This window comes from Schistocerca piceifrons, chromosome 1 (genome assembly GCF_021461385.2).
Source record: "Schistocerca piceifrons isolate TAMUIC-IGC-003096 chromosome 1, iqSchPice1.1, whole genome shotgun sequence".
Classification (NCBI taxonomy): domain Eukaryota; kingdom Metazoa; phylum Arthropoda; class Insecta; order Orthoptera; family Acrididae; genus Schistocerca; species Schistocerca piceifrons.
This window is the reverse complement of record NC_060138.1, coordinates 532,060,821-532,080,491: the sequence shown is the minus strand read 5'-3', so window position 1 is coordinate 532,080,491 and position 19,671 is coordinate 532,060,821. Positions and strand designations below refer to the sequence as shown.

General features: G+C 41.9%; 1 protein-coding gene across 3 annotated transcripts in view; it reads right to left on the bottom strand.

The window, feature by feature from the left end:
* The window catches only part of LOC124798840 (WD repeat-containing protein 35), a 183,251-nt gene that overhangs the window by 106,540 nt on the left and 57,040 nt on the right, over positions 1-19,671 (bottom strand). For all 3 annotated transcript variants that reach the window (XM_047262374.1, XM_047262381.1, XM_047262389.1), the window contains one exon: positions 1,539-1,699. In XM_047262374.1, coding sequence (XP_047118330.1) covers positions 1,539-1,699 — 161 coding nt within the window. The remainder of the gene's footprint in view (positions 1-1,538; positions 1,700-19,671) is intronic.

The window sequence follows — 19,671 nt, the reverse complement described above, 5'->3', positions numbered from 1 at the left end:
CATTACTGTAGTGCAGCATCCAACCTGTTTTGCAGGCATGTGGTGTTTTTTTTGCCTGATATGGACTTGCAAAGTTTCCAGGACATGCCTACAGTATTGTCCAGTTATTGATGCACGCGCAGATACAATACGCTGGTAAACCATTCCATGAATATCAAAAACTGGAGTGACCATAACATTATCAGCAGAAGCAACCAGTTCTACTTCTTGGGGGGGGGGGGGGGGGATGATGAAGGAGATTTCCTCACTGAGGTTTGCTGTTTGCTTTCAGGATCAAAATGATATAGCCAAGTTTTATCAATAGTGACTACCTTTGACGGAAACTCCATATTTTCACTTACATCAAGTTCTACTGCATGCAGATCTATATGCAATGTTCTTTTGTATGGGAATCAGTACTATTGGAACCCACCAGGCCCAAACACTTCTGGTGTGCAAATTTTCTGTCACCAACTTTTGGGCGGTACCCAGTGAAATTTTCAGTGTTTCAGAAAGTGTTCATATGGCTATTCATTGAGCATCACTCACAATAACAGCAGCAGTGATAATGTTTTCTTCGGTAAGAGCAGTAACAAGTCCACCTTTCTTTGAAACTGATTGTCTCACTCTTTAAACCATCTTCAAGCTGTGCTTCAGGAAAAAACAGGCCTCTTGTAACACTGCATAGGCCTCAGCTGAAGATTTGTTGAAAAGGAAGCAGACTTCCAAAGTCGCATATTGTTTGTCACGCAACACCTCTATTATTACAGTAGGTGACACTGAACATGTCACAGCCTGCCTGCCTTTCACAGATGGGAATCAGAAGCGCCAACAATGAAACTAGTAAGACACATTTGTTAGACATTAAACTAACAGAATATCATAAGATTAAATTCTAACATGAGAAAATATGACAGCAAGAAGTTATCATCATTCTTTATTGAACAGCCCTCATATTTATGTTTCCAGTATTGTGGCTGTGAATTGCTGAGTTCATACTCAGTTCACTCTCTGTATTAACCTAAAATACCAGTAGGAAGTACATATACGGGAATGTCAATGTAAGAATCCCTACAGCACTGAAGAGGCTTCAGCAAGATGTTCAGTTATCAGTTTCCCACAATATTCTTCCTGAAAGTTAATGTAGCACAAATACTTTTTCTGCATTAATTGCAATGCCCCAAAATATTATGCCACAGGACAAAAATGAGTGAAAGTATCACTGAGAGAGACTTCCATGTGCAAAACAGAGAGAACTAACTTCTTGGTTCACTCTTCAACACACTGGTGCCACCTAAGTTTATTATGCATCTGGATGCCTAGAATCTTCAAAAATCCATCCACTTTGGAAGATAAATGAACAGAGATCAATGTAGTGACATAAAACTGGAAGGTATTTCAAACCAGAATTTACAATCTCACTGATCCACCTCCACACAGTACTCTTATATTTATCAAAATCAGAATTACTGCCATAAGTTACTAAGTGTATTCTGTTAAGGATAAACAATATTTTATCTCGAGAATTTTCTATTTAAGCTGTTTCAAAGATTTCATACCGTAAAGCTTCCTTGATTGTCATAAACATGTATCTCTCCATTTCTGAGGCTAAATAGCAACATCTTTCCATCAGGAGACCACTCGACACCAGTGAGTGCAATTCCCTTCAGTTCTTTCCCCCAGATACGATTGCCATCAACAGATCCAACAATTACAGCTCCTGTCATTTTGGAAAAAAGAACCATCAATCACAATGTCAGCCAAATAATTTTAAAACCAATACAGAGAAGAAAACTACAACTGAATAATTAATTTTCTCATTATACCTCTGTTATTTTATAATAAAAACAGCTATTTTTATTTCCCTTTCCAGGAATTAAATATACAGAATATAAATTTACTTCATAGTGAATTAAAATGTGAAGAGAGAACTCTTCACAAAAACTCTCAGGTTTTCCTACCATTCTTGTCGTAAAACCAGTTCTTGGGTATTTAGTTGCCTTTATAGCAGATTATTTTGGTAATATAGCTTGTCACCATTATCAGGTGCCACTGTGCTACAAAAATATCAAGAAAATACTCTGAAAAGAAAATTTGCTACTCACCACATAGCAAAGATGTTGAGTCACAGATAGGCACAACAAAAACACTGTCACAAATAAATAAATCTTTTGGCCATCAAGGCCTTCATCAACAATAGACATAGACACACACAACACCCACACAAATGCAACTCACACACATGACCGAAGTCTCAGCCAAATGAAACCAGCAGCACCATTGCATTATGGGAGTGGCAACTAGGTGGGGGTAACGAGGAGGCTGGGCGGGAAGGTGGAGGGACAGTACAGTGGGGGTGGTGGACAGTGAAGTGCTGCAGGTTACATAGAGGGCACAGGAGGCAGAAGCGGAAAAGGAGAGACGTAAAAACACTGAGTGTGGTGGTGGAATGACAGCTGTGTTGTGCTGGAATGGGAACAGGGAAGGGGCTGGAGGGGTGAGGACAGCAACTAACAAAGGTTGAGGCCACGAGGGTTATGGGAACATAAGATGTATTGCAGGGGAAGTTCCCACCTGCGCAGTTCAAAAAAGCTGGTGTTGGTGGGAAGGATCCACATGGCACAGCCTGTGAAGCAGCCACTGAAATGAAGAATGTCATGTTCAGCAGCGTGTTCAGCAACAGGGTGGTCCACTTGTTTCTTGGCCACAGTTTGTAGGTGGCCATTCATGCAGGCAGCCAGCTTGTTGGTTGCCATGCCCACACTGAATGCAGCACAGTGGTTGCAGCTTAGCTTGTAGATCACATGACTGATTTCACAGGTAGTCCTGCCTTTGACGGGATAGGTGATGTTTGTGACTGGGCCTACAGTAGGTGGTGGTGGGAGGATCTATAGGACAGATCTTGCATCTAGGTCTATTACAGGGGTATAAGCCATGAATAAGGGGTTGGGAGCAGGGGTTGTGTAAGGATGGACGAGTATATTGTGTAGGTTCGGTGGACGGTGGAATACCACTGTGGGAGGAGTGGGAAGGATACTGGGCAGGACATTTCTCATTTCAGGACACAATGAAACCCTGGCAGAGAATGCAAGTTAGTTGCTCCAGCCCTGGGTGGTACTAAGCTACGGCAGGAAAGCTCCTTTGTGGCCAGACAGTGGGACTTTGGGAGGTGGTGGGAGACTGGAAAGATAGGGCACGGGAGATTTGTTTTTTTACAAGGTTGGGAGAATAATTATGGTCTGTGAAGGCTTCAGTGAGATCTTCAGCATATTTCAAGAGGGACCATTCGTGGCTGCAGATGTGACAAGCTGGCTAGTCTGTATAGAAGGGACTCCTTGGTATGGAACGGATGGCACCTGTTGAAGTGGAGGTATTGCTGGTGATTAGTACGTTTGATATGAATGGAGCTACTGATGTAGCCATCTTTGAGGTGGAGGTCAACATCTAAGAAGATGACTTCTTCCATTGAGTAGGACCAGGTGAAACTAATGAGGGAGAAGTTGTTGAGGTTCTGGAGGAATATGGATAGCGTGTCCTCTCCATCAATCCAGTTCACAAAGAAGTTATCAATGAATCAGAACCAGGTGAGGGGTTTACGATACTGAGTTGTTTGGAAGGATTTCTCTAGATCGCCCATGAATAGGTTGGCATAGAATGGTGCCCTTAGCTGTACCCCAGATTTGTTTGTAGGAATGCTGTCAAAGAAGAAGTAATTGTGTGTGAGTATATAGTAGGTCGAGGTGACTAGGAAGGAAGTTGTTGGTTTGGAATCCATCAGGTGTTGGGAAAGGTAGTATTCAATAGCAGTAAGACCATGGGCATTAGTAATGTTAGTGTAAATAGAGGTGGCATCAATAGTAATGAGCAGGGCACCAAGTAGTAAAGGGACAGCAACTGTGGAGAGTCGATGGAGGAAATGGTTGGTATCTTTTATATAGGAGGGTAGGTTCCGGGTGATATGTTGAAGGTGTTTGTCTATGAGAGCAGAGATTCTCTCAGCGGGAGCACAGTACCCGGCCACAATGGGGCATCCTGGGTGGTTACGTTTATGGACTTTAGGAAGCATGTAGAAGGTAGGAGTGCAGGGAGTGATAGGTGTGAGCAGAGAGAGGGACTCCAGGGAGAGGTTCTGGGATGGGCCTAAGCAACTGGAGATCCTGCTGTATTTCTGGAATGGGGTCACTGTGGCAAGGTTTGTAGGTAGAAGTATCTGACAGCCTGTGGTGTCCTTCTGCCACATAATCCTTGTGGTTCAAAACAACAATGGTGGAGCCTTTCTCCACAGGCAGGATTATAAGGTCGGGATCAGCTTTTAGATGCTGGACTGTGGCTCTTTCTGCAGATGTAAGGTTTATTTGCATGTTGAGGGATTTGGGAAATGATGATGAGGCAAGGTTCGAGGTTGATAAATGCTGGAAAGTTAACGTAGGGTGATTGAGGGACAGTGGGGGTGGATCATGGTTGGATGGAGGAGTGAACTGAGTTAGGCAGGGTTCAATACTGGTCTTTGGTTCAATCTGATTGGTAGGGTTAGTGGCCAAAAAGTGTTTCCACTGTAGGGATCGGGAAAAGGAGAGAGGATCTTTAACAAGTCCTGCATGATTGAATTTGGGAGAGGGGCAAAAGGTGAGGCCTTTGGAACGGACTAATACTTCTGTGGTGCCAAGGAAAGGTTCATGACTGCATTACGGGGCTGTGTTTGGTGGTGGTGGTGGTGGTGGTGGTGGTGGTGGGGGGGGGGGGGGGGGGGGGAGGCAGGGTAAGTGTAGTAGGTCTGCGAGACAGGGTTTGTCAGTTGTGAGGGGATGTGAGGGAGGTTTGGAGGTTGTCCTAATCAACCCAGCAAGCCACCTTCCTAGATGTTGACCTCTACCTCACAGATGGCTACATCAGTACCTCCGTCCACATCAAACCTACTAACCATCAGCAAAACCTCCACTTCAACTGCTGCCACCCATTACATACCAAAATGGCCTTTCTATACAGCCAACCACCTGTGGTTGTCGCATCCGCAGTAAGGAGCGGTCTGTCTTGAAATATACCAAAGGTCTCACTGAAGCCTTCACAGACCATAATTATCCTCCCAACATTGCAAAAAAAAAAAAAAAATCTCCCGTGCCTCGTCTTTCTAGTCTCCCACCACCTCACAAAGTCCCACTGTCTGGCCACAAAGGAGCACTCCCCTCATAACTCGGTACCACCCAGGACTGGAGCAACTGAATTACATTCTCCGGCAGGGTTTCGACTACCTTTCGTCATGTCTTGAAATGAGAAATGTCCTGCCCACTATCCTTCCCACCCCTCCCAAAGTGGTATTCCATCGTCCATTGAACCTACACAATATACTCATCCATCCTCACATTGCTCCCATCCCCTTACATTATGGTTCATGCCCCCTTAATGGTCCTAGACGTAAGACATGTCCGATACATCCTCCCACTACCAACTACTCCAGTCCAGTCACAAACATCACCTATTCCATCAAAGGCAGGGCTACCTTTGAAACCACTCATGTGATCTACAAGCTAAGCTGCAACCAATGTGCTGCATTCTACGTGGGCATGACAACCAACATGCTGTCTGTCCGCATGAATGGACACCGACAAACTGTGGCCTAGAAACAAGTGGACCACCCTGTTGCTGAACACGCTGCCGAACATGACATCATGTCAATTTCTGCTTCACAGCCTGTGCCATATGGATCCTTCCCACCAACACCAGCTTTTCTGAACGGCGCAGGTGGGAACTCTGCAATACGTCCTACTTTCCCATAACCCTCCTGGCCTCAACCCTCATTAGTCACTGTGTAAGCTCCCAAGCATTTCTGAGTTCATATTTTGCCTTTCTGTAAATGACATTTCCTGACAATTTAATTTATATGCACTCCTTTATTACTCATACTCAAAAATATGTAGTCCATATCACAAGTTAAATCTCATCATACCTCAAACTCATGTTGCATCTGAAGGTAGAGTTCTCCCATAGCTGTATTAGCCTCATGTATATGCTCAGTATATAGCATCTCAGTAGTGCTTGTTTGTTGTCTGCCTTATTATATTCACACATAATGCAATATATTTAATAATTACAAGCCATTCATGATATTCCACTGGGCAGTGAACAGTCTTGGTATGTTGGCTCAAAACACATTTCACCCTGTTTTTCTTCCGATATCATGTAGATGGCAGTGGACACTGCAACAGCATTAGGCAAATATGCAATGGCTTTGGGTTCCACTGCTCTTGCTTCCTTTGTTCATTATGACATGGCTCGGTAAACTGCACATTGCATCTAATGGTTGGTCTACCCGTTTTTTTGAGTCATCAGTCTTCTGACAGCTTTGGTGAAACCCGCCATTAAGTCCTCTCCTGCGCTAACCTCTTCACCTCAGAGTGGCACTTGCAACCTACATCCTCAATTATTTGCTGGATGTATTTCACTTTTTGTCTTCCTCTACAGTTTTTGTCCTCTACAGCTCCCTCTAGTACCGTTGAAGTCATTCCCTGATGTCTTAACAGATGTCCTATCATCCTGTTGCTTCTCCTTGTCAGTGTTTTCCACATATTCCTCTCTTCTCCAATTCTGTACAGAAACTTCTCGTTCCTTACTTTATCAATCTACTTAAATTTCAACATTCGTTGTAGCACCACATCTCAAATGCTTCGATTTTTCTTGTTTTCCCACAGTCCATATTACTCTACCACACAATGCTGTGCTCCAAACGTACATTCTCAGAAATTACTTCCTAAGACTTATGTTAGATACTAGTAGACTTCTCTTGGCCAGGAACGCCCTTTTTACCAGTGCTAGTTGGCTTTTGATGTCCTCTTTACTCTGTCCGTCATTGGTTATTTTGCTGCCTAGGTAGCAGAATTCCTTAACTTCATCTACTTCATGACCATCAATCCTGATGTTCAGTTTCTTGCTGTTCTCATTTCTACTACTTCTCATTACCATCATCTATCTTTGATTTACTGTCAATCCATACTCTGTACTCAATGACTGTTCATTGCATTCAGCAGATCACGTAATTTTTCTTCACTTTCACTCAAGACAGCAATGTCATCAGCAAATCGTATCATTGATATCCTTTCACATTGAATTTTAATTCCACTCCTGAACCTTTCTTTTATTTCCATCACTGCTTCTTCGATGTACAGATTGAACAGTAGGGGCAAAAGACTACATCTCTGTCTTACATCCTTTTTAATTCGAGCACTTCATTCTTGGTCATCCACTCTTACTATTCCCTCTTGGCTCTTGTACATATTGTACCAGGTGTACTGGTATGAAATGAGCGTTAAGATACAAATGTGTCGATAGGGAACATTTGTTGTGAATGAGCCTTAATTTTTTTTTTTGTTTGGTTGGTATGACATCTGTCAAAGATATTTAGTATACATCAAGTCATGGAACAAACAACATTATATGTTTTCATCGTGTTAACAATGTCGAATTTTGTACCGGAAAATGATGATTTGCGGAAAGCATTAATTTTTTGTTTTCATTTGAAAAAAAGTGCTGCAGAGTCGCATCGAATGCTTGTCGAGGCATATGGCGATCATGCTCTAAGAGAAGCAACATGTAAAAGATGGTTTCAACAGTTCGGAAATAATGATTTTGATGTAAGAAATGAAGAATGTGGAAGATCACCAAAAAAGTTTGAAGACGCCGAATTGCAAGCAATATTGGATGAAGATGATACTTCGAGTCAGAAGCAAATGGCAGCAATGCTAAATGTTGCACAACAAACAATTTCTGACCGTTTGAAAGCTACGGGAAAGATCCAAAAGTGTGGAAAATGGGTGCCACATGAATTGAATAAAAGACAGGTGGAAAACCGAAAAATCATTTGTCAAATTTTGCTTCAAAGACATGAAAGAAAATCAGTTTTGCATCGAATTGTTACTGGCAATGAAAAATGGATTTATTTTAAGAATCCTAAATGGGAAAAATCAGGGGTTAATCCAGGACAAACATCATATCGACTGCAAAACCAGATCGATTCAGCAAGAAGACAATGCTCTGTGTTTGGTGGGATCAGAAAGGTGTGGTGTATCATGAGCTTCTAAAACCCAGTGAAACTGAATACTAATCGCTACAGACAACAAATGATCAATTTGAACTATGCATTGATCGAAAAAAGACCAGAATGGGCCAGAAGACATGGCAAAGTAATTTTTTTACACAATTCACCTGCACACAAAGCAAAACTGGTTCAGGATACAATCAAAACACCCAGCTGGGAGCTGCTATCCCACCCGCCATATTCACCAGACTTGGCCCCTTCCAACTACCATTTGTCTCCAACAATGGGACACACATTGGCTGAGGAACACTTCAATTCCTGCGAAGAAGTCGAAAATTGGGTGTCTGATTGGTTTGCTCAAAAGATGAACATTTCTATTGGCGTGGTGTCCACAAATTGCCAGAAAGGCAGTCAAAATGTATAGAAAGCAATGGTCAGTACTTTGAATAAAATGTTTTTACTTTTCAATTCAATATTAGTGTTTCATTTTCACAAAAAAATAGTCATTTCATACCAGTACACGTGGTATATTATTCGTCTCTCCCTACAGCTTTCCCCCATTTTTCTTAGGATTTCAAACACTTTGCACTATTTTACATTGTCGAACGCTTTTTCCAGGTCGACAAATCTTATGAACGTGTCTTGATTTTTCTTTAGTCTTGCTTCTGTTATCAACCACAATGTCAGAATTGCCTTTCTGGTGCCTTTACCTTTTCTAAATCCCAGCTGGTTGTCATCTAGTGCATCCTCAATTTTCTTTTCCAGTCTTATGTATATTATTCTTGTCAGCAACTTGGATGTATGAGCAGTCTTTGGAATTGTGTGGGTGATATTTTTCCGAACGTCAGATGGTATGTCGCCAGACTCATACACTCTACACATAAATAGTCGTTTAGTTGCCACTCCCCCAATGATTTTAGAAATTCTGAGAGTGTTATCTATCCCTTCTGCCTTATTTGATTTTAAGTCCTCCAAAGCTCTCTTAAATTCTGATTCTAATACTGTATCCCCTATCTCTTCTAAACAGACTCCTGTTTCTTCTTCCATCACATCAGACACATCTTCCCCCTCATAGAGGCCTTCAATGTACCCTTCCCATCTATCCACTCTCTCCTTTGCATTTAACGGTGGAATTCCTATTGCACTCTTAATGTTACCACATTTGCTTTTAATTTCACCGAAGGTCATTTTGACTTTCCTATAAGCTGAGTCAGTACTTACGATAATCATTTCTTTTTCGATTTCTTCACATTTTTCATGCAGCTGTTTTGTCTTAATTTTACCTGCACTTCTCATTTATTTTGTTTTTCAGTGACTTGTATTTCTGTATTCCTGAATTTCCTTAACATTTTTGTACTTCCTTCTTTCATTGATCGACTGAAGTATTTCTTGTTACCCGTGGCTTCTTCACAGTTGCCTACTTTGTACCTATATTTTTCTTCCAATTTCTGTGATTGCCCATTGTAGAGACGTCCACTCCTCTTCAACTGTACTGCTTACTGACCTGTTCCTCATTATTGTACCTATAGCCTTAGAGAGCTTCAAGCATGTCCTGTCATTCCGTAGTACTTCTGTACCCCACTTCTTTGCAAATTGACTCTTCCTGACTAACCTCTAAAACTTCAATCTACTGTTCATCACTACTAAATTGTGATACAAGTCTATATCTGTTCCTGGGTAAGCCTCAAAATACGGTATCAGATTTCGGAATCTCTGACCATGATGTAATCTGCCTGAAATCTTTCCGTATCACCCAGTCTTTTCCAAGTATTGTGATTCTTGAACAGAGTATTCGCTATTACTAGCTGAAATTTATTACAGAACTTAATTAATCTTTCTCCTCTCTCATTCCTTGTCTGAAGCCCATATTCTCCTGTAAACCTTTTCTTCTACTCCTTGCCCTACAACTGCTTTCCAGCCCCAAAAGACTATTAGATTTTCATCTCCTTTCATATACTGTATTACCTTTTCAATATCCTCATATACTTTCTATATCTCCCCATCTTCAGTTTGCAACATCAGCATGTATACCTGTATTATCATTGTCAGTGTTGATTTGCTGTCGATTCTGATCAGAACAACCCTATCACCAAACTGTTCACAGTACCTCACTCTCTTCCCTACCTTCCTATGCATAACGAATCCTACTCCCGTTATACCATTTTCTGCTGGTGTTGATACCACCCTATACCCATCCAACCAGCTTGTAAAATGTTATCCTTTCGTTGATTATTGAATCTTTTTCTCATGGTCATGTCCTCTTTGACAGTCCCCTTCCAGACATCTGATCATGGGACTATTTCAGGATCTTTTGCCAATGGAGAGATCATCATGACACTTTTTTAATTACAGGTCACATGTCCTGTGATCCACATTATGTCTTTTTAATGCAGTAGTTTCCACTGCCTTCTGCATCCTCATGCCATTGATCATTGTTGATTCTTCCACCTTTATGGACAGTTTCCCATCCCAAGGATGAGAGAGTGCCCTGAACCTCTGTCTGCTCGTCCGCTCTCTTTGACAAGGTCATTGGGACAATGAGGGTGGCTTCTTATGCCAGAAGTCTTCAGCTGTCAGTGGTGGTTATTAGCCAAAATTTAAGTAGTGCTGGGTTTCGAACCCAGAAATGATGACTTTTGATTACTGATCAAAGATGCTACCCTAGACTATGGGTGCAGGGAGTTGGTCTACCTATTACCCTAGGCCAGTTGGCACACACTCTATCAGGCCAAGTTACTTTGAAAGTGCAGAGTTGGGTCTCCTCAGAAAGGTTCTAGGGGTATTAAGTGGTCCATCTATTACTCCTTAAAGTTTTCCTGAGGTGACTCAACTCTGTACAGTCAGTGTCTTGGCCTGATAGTGTGTGTGCCAACTGGTTTTCTTGCACTGCCCATCTGGCTGTGTTATGGCAACTTGAAGCTTACAGACTGTGGTTAGCAGGAGTAGGCTATCAGCAGATGCCATGTTCAAGGGAACCATCTGCTTTCAACTTGTCTGGGACATCTAAAAATGGTAGCTGGTCCTCCCATCCAAGTCTCATAGTGAATTTTATGTTTGGATGCAGTAAATTAAGGTTGTCTACAAACACTTTCAATGTCTCTATAGCATGAGACAACATCAAAAATCTCTGACACAAATAGCAGAAGAATCAGCTAGGTTTCCATGAAGCCAACTTCACTACCATTTCTGCACAATATTCCACTTACAAACTTTGCTACCACTAGCAACAGAAGGCTACTCATAGTGACATCTACAGCTCATAAACCTGTATATTAAACGAGAGGAATGTTGAAGTTGGAGCAGGATGTGACACAATTCAAAGAGACTCGTCATTTTGGAATCAAAGCTATCACCTATACAATAGAGTGTATCTTTATTGACGGTTGAATAATGATAAAAATTGACCACGATATCAGAGTCTTCAACATAAATACCACTGAGTTGCTGCTCAAAATCCAATGAGCTCAATACCATTCTAAAGTTTCCCAAAGAACAAAGAAATCACAGTCTTCAATTCTGAAATATAAACAGCACTTAGCTGTTGATACATACCTTTGATCATTACCAAAGTGTCTCTTTAGCAAAGCTGAAACATGTGTTATGTTCTATGCAAGCATACCTTTTGCAGTACACATTTGAATAATAAGTGTTATTTGCTTTTTGAATTCTTAATTCAAATATCTTATTTGTCTTTCAGTTTTCATATGCCACCTCCTAAAGGATATTGCTCATACTAGGATTTAAACTAGTGTTCAAAATTTAAGAATAATCAGCAAATGGGAACACTTTTTTCAAACAGGGTGTCAGAGGAGAATAGAAAAAGTTTACTCATATGACATTTAGCATGGAACAGTGTCCAAAACATGTAATTAGAATACTTTTGATAAACTTCACTAGCTTTTGGATGAACACTCATCAAACTGCAGTCCTGGCACAATGTAACTGCACAGGTGTGTGCGCGTGGGTGTGTGTGCCAGACATGTTTAGCAGCCATCTGTCGTATCTTGGTTGAAGAGTTGTACAGTTGACTACATTCGTAAAAAAGAGTTGTGTAGAGGTCTGAAAGGAAGGATTTTAGCAGTATCTGACAGCAGACTGCAGTCCATATCCCCTAAGCATCTCACACTTGCTCTAAATTATCAAGCTCTGAAGACCTCAATGTCCTTGTGAGAAATTCATGCACCAGAAGCAGAATTAAAACATACTGTCATCAAAAAGAAAAAAGGAATCTCTATGCTCAAAATGTAAGTGTTGCACAAGTGTCATTTGTGTTTGTTTGTGTGTCTATCGACCTGCCAGCACTTTCGTTTGGTAAGTCACATCATCTTTGTTTTTAGATATATTTTTCCCACGTGGAATATTTCCCTCTATTTTTTTTATATATATATGAAAGCGCTGGCAGGTCGATAGACACACAAACAAACACAAACATACACACAAAATTCAAGCTTTCGCAACCAACGGTTGCTTCGTCAGGAAAGAGGGAAGGAGAGGGAAAGACGAAAGGATGTGAGTTTTAAGGGAGAGGGTAAGGAGTCATTCCAATCCCGGGAACGGAAAGACTTACCTTAGGGGGAAAAAAGGACGGGTATACACTCGCACACACACACATATCCATCCACAGTTCTAATAACTTTTGCTTTTTTTCCATTTCCGTTTATCCCACATCACTGATCTTTTTTAGCCACTTCCCACAGGTTTCAATGTCATTATTTCTTCGTCAGACAATTATTAGCCTCATTTTCACAGTCTACCACCACAAAACCACTCCTTTTAATACATTTACACGCAGTTTTTCCGAAATTTTCCCGAATTGCTCCACCCTTTAACGTGTTTTGGCGGCAACACAACCACCTAACCTTTGTGCACATCGTTGTCTACCAACCCAAGTTCACCACAGGATCAACATAGCCCAGCTATAACCAACACTTTTTCGCCTTTTTCCACACCAGATCTCCAGTTGCTTTCTAGTTCACCTTTATCTCTCCCCATATGTTTTTATTTTCATTTTCATTTCAGCCTCATGTTACACTTTCCACCTTCTAATACCATGTCACCCTCACAACATCCCCACAATGACCCCATTAAGTTTTATTTACATTCCCTCCGCAAACTTGCCTTCGCTCTAGCCAGATTACACTCCCATATTTTATTTTCTCAGGCTTGTCTGACATTTGGCATTACCCCCAAAGGCCTCACACTTAAAGTTCCCACCTCTGGCTTTAACCCTTCTTTCCATCAGTCCCTATACCAGTTCCAAACTGAACAATCCATTGCCCTCACCCACCTAATCCTTCACCTACACATCAACTCAGCCAATGAACACACCCGTCAACTCCTATCCTTAATAAAAGTCCTCAATGTTTCCTCTCCCACATCCACACCAGCTGTTCAGAGCATCCTCCTACAGGCCAACTGCAAATTAGAACAGCATGCCACCCTCCACTTCAAAAAACTATCCAATCTCCTGGTCTCCCACCTCCGGAAAGGCAACTCACTCACCCTTCACAACCTTTCCAGCAAACCTCAACCTCCTCTCATTGCACACAGACCCAGTCTTTCCCATCTACTCAATCTCCCACTTCCAGCTCCACTCCCCCCAAAACCTCAAAATTCCAATCAACACAATCTGGAACCACAACACCCTAATTCAGTAATTAACCTTTCCTCCAAACCTCTCTCCCAATCCGAAACCTCTGTCCTATCCAAAGGCCTCACCTTCAGCCCCACTCTCAGATTCAACCAAACAGCCCTTGTCAAAGATTTACTGTTCTACACCCGTACTCTCTGCTGGAAATATCACTTTGCCACAAAGAAAAATGATCCTAATCCTACTCCTAATGATCCAACTCCCCAAGACACTATCCAAATTGAACCCTGCCTGGAACAGTTCCATCCTCCGTCACAGCGGGACCCACCTCCTCTTCCTCAAAATCACCCTCTCCAAACTTTCCAGGAATTTCTGACTTCCAGCCTTGCCTCTCAGTCCTTCTTAAAAAAACCTTAATCCTACTTCCAACATCACCACTGCTGAAGCTCAGGCTATCCGTGATCTGAAGGCTGACCGATCCATCGCCATTCTTCCGGCGGACAAGGGTTCCACGACCGTGGTACTTGATCGTCGGGAGTATGTGGCTGAGGGACTGCGTCAGCTTTCAGACAACACTACATACAAAGTTTGCCAAGGTAATCCCATTCCTGATGTCCAGGCGGAGCTTCAAGGAATCCTCAGAACCTTAGGCCCCCTACAAAACCTTTCACCTGACTCCATCAACCTCCTGACCCCACCAACACCCCGCACCCCTACCTTCTACCTTCTTCCTAAAATTCACAAACCCAATCATCCCGGCCGTCCCATTGTAGCTGGTTACCAAGCCCCCACAGAACGTATCTCTGCCTACGTAGATCAACACCTTCAACCCATTACATGCAGTCTCCCATCCTTCATCAAAGACACCAACCACTTTCTCGAACGCCTGGAATCCTTACCCAATCTGTTACCCCCGGAAACCATCCTTGAACTCCAGAATTTCCTCTCCAACCTCAACTCCTTTTGTTCCATCAGATTCACCTGGTCCTACTCCAAATCCCATGCCACTTTCCTTGACGTTGACCTCCACCTGTCCAATGGCCAGCTTCACACGTCCGTCCACATCAAACCCACCAACAAGCAACAGTACCTCCATTATGACAGCTGCCACCCATTCCACATCAAACAGTCCCTTCCCTACAGCCTAGGTCTTCGTGGCAAACGAATCTGCTCCAGTCAGGAATCCCTGAACCATTACACCAACAACTTGAAAACAGCTTTCGCATCCCGCAACTACCCTCCCAACCTGGTACAGAAGCAAATAACCAGAGCCACTTCCTCATTTCCTCAAACCCAGAACCGCCCACAGAAGAACCCCAAAAGTGCCCCACTTGTGACAGGATACTTTCCGGGACTGGATCAGACTCTGAATGTGGCTCTCCAGCAGGGATACAACTTCCTCAAATCCTGCCCCGAAATGAGATCCATCCTTCATGAAATCCTCCCCACTCCACCAAGAAAGTCTTTCCGCTGTCCACCTAACCTTTGTAACCTCTTAGTTCATCCCTATGAAATTCCCAAACCACCTTCCCTACCCTCTGGCTCCTACCCTTGTAACCACCCCCGGTGTAAAACCTGTCCCATGCATCCTCCCACCACCACCTACTCCAGTCCTGTAACCTGGAAGGTGTACACGATCAAAGGCAGAGCCACATGTGAAAGCACCCACGTGATTTACCAACTGACCTGCCTACACTGTGAAGCTTTCTATGTGGGAATGACCAGCAACAAACTGTCCATTCGCATGAATGGACACAGGCAGACAGTGTTTGTTGGTAATGAGGATCACTCTGTGGCTAAACATGCCCTGGTGCACGGCCAGCACATCTTGGCACAGTGTTACACCGTCCGGGTTATCTGGATACTTCCCACTAACACCAACCTGTCAGAACTCCGGAGATGGGAACTTGCCCTTCAGTATATCCTCTCTTCTTGTTATCCGCCAGGCCTCAATCTCCACTAATTTCAATTTGCCACCGCTCATACCTCACCTGTCTTTCAACAACATCTTTGCCTCTGTACTTCCGCCTCGACTGACATCTCTGCCCAAACTCTTTGCCTTTACAAATGTCTGCTTGTTGTGTTTGTGTATGTGCAGATGGATATGTGTGTGTGTGCGAGTGTATACCTGTCCTTTTTTCCCCCTAAGGTAAGTCTTTCCGCTCCCGGGATTGGAATGACTCCTTACCCTCTCCCTTAAAACCCACATCCTTTCGTCTTTCCCTCTCCTTCCATCTTTCCTGATGAAGCAACCATTGGTTGTGAAAGCTTGAATTTTGTGTGTATGTTTGTGTTTGTTTGTGTGTCTATTGACCTGCCAGTGCTTTCGTTTGGTAAGTCACATCTTCTTTGTTTTTAGATATATTTTTCCCACGTGGAATGTTTCCCTCTATTATATATACACACAAAAATGATGGAAAACTAATGTGAGAACTGTAAAAAGCACTAGAAGACAAATTCACAGTTTTAAATGCATTCTGGACAAATGAACATTTTGTGATTGAAGGACAATTTGATTCAACACTACTGTGTGTTTGAATAATATTCCTCAGACTGTAGTGACATTCACTTTGTCTCCAAATGGATATGTGGTAAGATACATTGTGCAAATTGATGCAAGATTTATCTGTGAAGAGTACATTTCTCCATTCTTTCATGGTCCAATTTTTATGCTTCTCACTCTACTATAAATGGCCTCCTTTCTGCACTCTAATAAGTAAGACACACACTACTGAATGCCTGACATGCATACTCACTGCTCTGAATTTATGATACAAAGTTTGTTGGAAAAGTAATGAGCAACTCTTGAGGCATGTGTAAGCTTTGTGAATACATGTCTTGCTGATATTGGATATCATCATGCAATTACGGCCTCATCTTCTTATTGAATCCTAATGTGGAGCTACACTCATGATACACATATATCACAACTGGTGATACTAAAGAACAGATCATTAGGTGCATAGGCAATTTTCCAACATGACAATCCTGCAAAAAATCTTTCAGAGGGCTAAAGAAATTAACTGTCCTTGAAACAATCATGCATGTAAAAATAAATAATATGAATGTTCATACATTGCTGGAAAAAAATAGGTACAACTTTTTAGACGTTTGCAATTCTGTCAAGTTTTATTGTTGCAACAATGCATATGGAGTGCATAATTAATTTACAGAGCAACAGTACAACCAGTTTTGTGGTACCAGGTGGAACAACACATCACCTTCCTGTTGCAAGAACGGCAAAAGGACAGGTCTAACAACGTTCTGCATGCTCTGAGTGCTGAAACACCCACTTTAGTACACAGTGTAGCCTCCATGGGTGTCAATGCAGGTGCTGACTACGGCATCACGTCAATTGTACAGATGGCAAATACCATGCTTGGTTGACCTGTTAATGTAGTTGCATAAGAGTTATTTGTTGATGAGTCCCACAAGTCATTTCTTGTCCTATCATATCCCAAACATGCTCAATTAGAAATAAGTCCAGAGATTGTGCTGAAAAGGGAAGTTGGTGCATGTCTTGCAGAGCACAGTGACTTTCACGGACAGTCTGTGGATGAGCATTATCCAGTTGGAACATCCCATCACCTTCCTACTGCAAGAACTGCAAAAGGGAAGGCCTAACAACATTCTGCATACTCTGAGTGCTGGGTAGCATCCCCTAGAGGAACATCGAAGGTGAAGGAGTTATAGCTTATCGACACCAGACCATAAAACCTGGGATGTGGCCTGTGGGTCTTGGGCAAATGCACTCTACGAGACAGCATTCATCAGGTCTATGTTGCATGTGCAAACAAAAATCACTTGTGTGCACACATAATCTGCTTTCATTGCTGAAGACCATAGTGCACCATTCCATCTTCCAAGTGATCCTCTGATGGCACCATTCAAGCCGTGCACATCAATGCTGTGGCATAAGTGGAAGATGGGCTAGAGGTGTGCATGCCTGTAGTCTCACTGCTAATAGCTGGTTTGCTACACTTACTGATGACACAACTGTGCTCACAAGCCTTCTTATCTGTGATGTGGTAGCTGTAAGATCTGCCACTGCTGCTCTTATAATACGACGATCCTGGCGGATGTCTGTGCTACATTGACACCCAGGATCTCATCTATGGATGTGAGGATGTTCATGTGGCCACTAATACAAGCATTATTGCACAACTGACACAGCACATCCAACTAGTATGGCAATTCTCCCAAAGGACCATCACACCACTGGGAAGTCCACAATTTGACCCTTGTCAAACTTACTCAGTTGCTTGTAGGAAGCACGAGTGCGTCTCTCATGGCATGGTTGCCCTCTTGCTTCATACATTTGCACCACACTGTGGCTTCCAGCTGTTAGCATTCCCTATTAAAGGGTGGACACAGATGGCACTCTGGTAGCTATGCCACTATGCTATCTGTTGGGGGACGAAGCTGAAACCACTATGAATACATCTACTATCACACAGGTGAAAATTGACATCATCTTCCCACAGGTGAACTATTCTTCTATCTATCTATCTCCAGATGAGTGCATATTAATGATTAATCATAACCAGATGTACACAAACATGACAGCATCCACATCCTGCAAGAACTCACTTAATGAAAGCTAATAAATCTGCAGAGATGGCAGTAGACCTTTTGTGTTGGCCATCATACTGGTGTGCGTGTGGAGGTGCTCCAACCCCATATATACCTTGTTCTGTATCTAGCACATTAAGTGAGTAATAATTCAGAATCATTTTCCTTTTATGATGAATGTCTATAAAAATAAGAAGTACTTACTCTCTATGCCACTGGAATAAGGTGCGTCCCTTTCTTCCATGGTTGAGAATTATTTATGAAATATATGAATTGTGATTGAAAGTGTGTTTATTTCACTGCATTATTTCCAATTTTAAGTAATGTGCTACTCAGAAATGGAGTCAAATTAAAGGGTGTACTTATTAAAAATGATGACTGTAGGTGTTTACTATGAGTTTGTGGTAATGTATTTAAACTAACATGTTACAATAGCCTGCTCCCTATCAAAAGTTTCTTAATAATTTTCAAGGAATTAAATATTTCTTCTAAGCATCTAGGGAAGTCACCCGAATGACACCAATTATGATGTTATCTGGGACTGGAATATTCCAAAAAACAATTCTGCAGTTGTTATTTTGCACACTTTTCCTAAATAACACAAAAACCTGCAAAATTTTAGTTCTCATGGCATGGTACGTCTCTAAACTGACCCACTCATTTACATAAAAAAATGACAACTTTTAGAGTCTTGTGTGACACTGTGGGCTGTGATTGGATGAACTCAATTCAAAGGAGTGAAGTGTCGATTAACAAGTAATTTTAATCAGATTATACTAAATAGAAAACAAAAGGTGTTATGTGTGTATAACTTCAGGGATATTAGGTAGGAAGGAGAGCAAAATATTCGGAAGTAAACAGTATGGACTGCACGAAAATGGTACATGGTATAATTTTATCCACTATTGTATAATGACTCATACTCTATTTAGGTGTTTCAACATCTACTCTGCATTATGGAGAGGAGGAGAATGTGGATTTGATGTTGCATCAGGATTTCGGTCAACAGAGATGAACTCTGCCGCAGCTGAATAAGGATGGGATGAAGAATCGGATATGATATTACTGTAACAACGATCATGAAATGCTGCTGAAATGATTTAAGAAAACCACAGAAGATTGCACATAGTTAGTGAATTTAAATTTTTCCTTACTGAAACTGTACATTATGCAAATGAACATTTGCCACGTATGAGTGGGGGCGGGGGGTGGGGGGGTGGGGGGGGGGGTGCAGTAATGTATGGAACAAATATGTGGCCTGTCACTGGGTCTGCAAAATCCAAACTGTTACCCGCAAATTTAAAAATGTGAGGCAGTCAAATGATAACCTTCATTGTTTTTCAAGGACAACTGCATAAAAGATTAGGAGAAGTGTTATTAATTTTTACAGCCAAAAAATTAGCACACAATATTTCAAACCAGATGTAGTACAACATTATGCATTTGTAATCTTTTTTCTTCCCCATATTTTACAATCACTTTTCTTTTTTTGTTAGGGTTT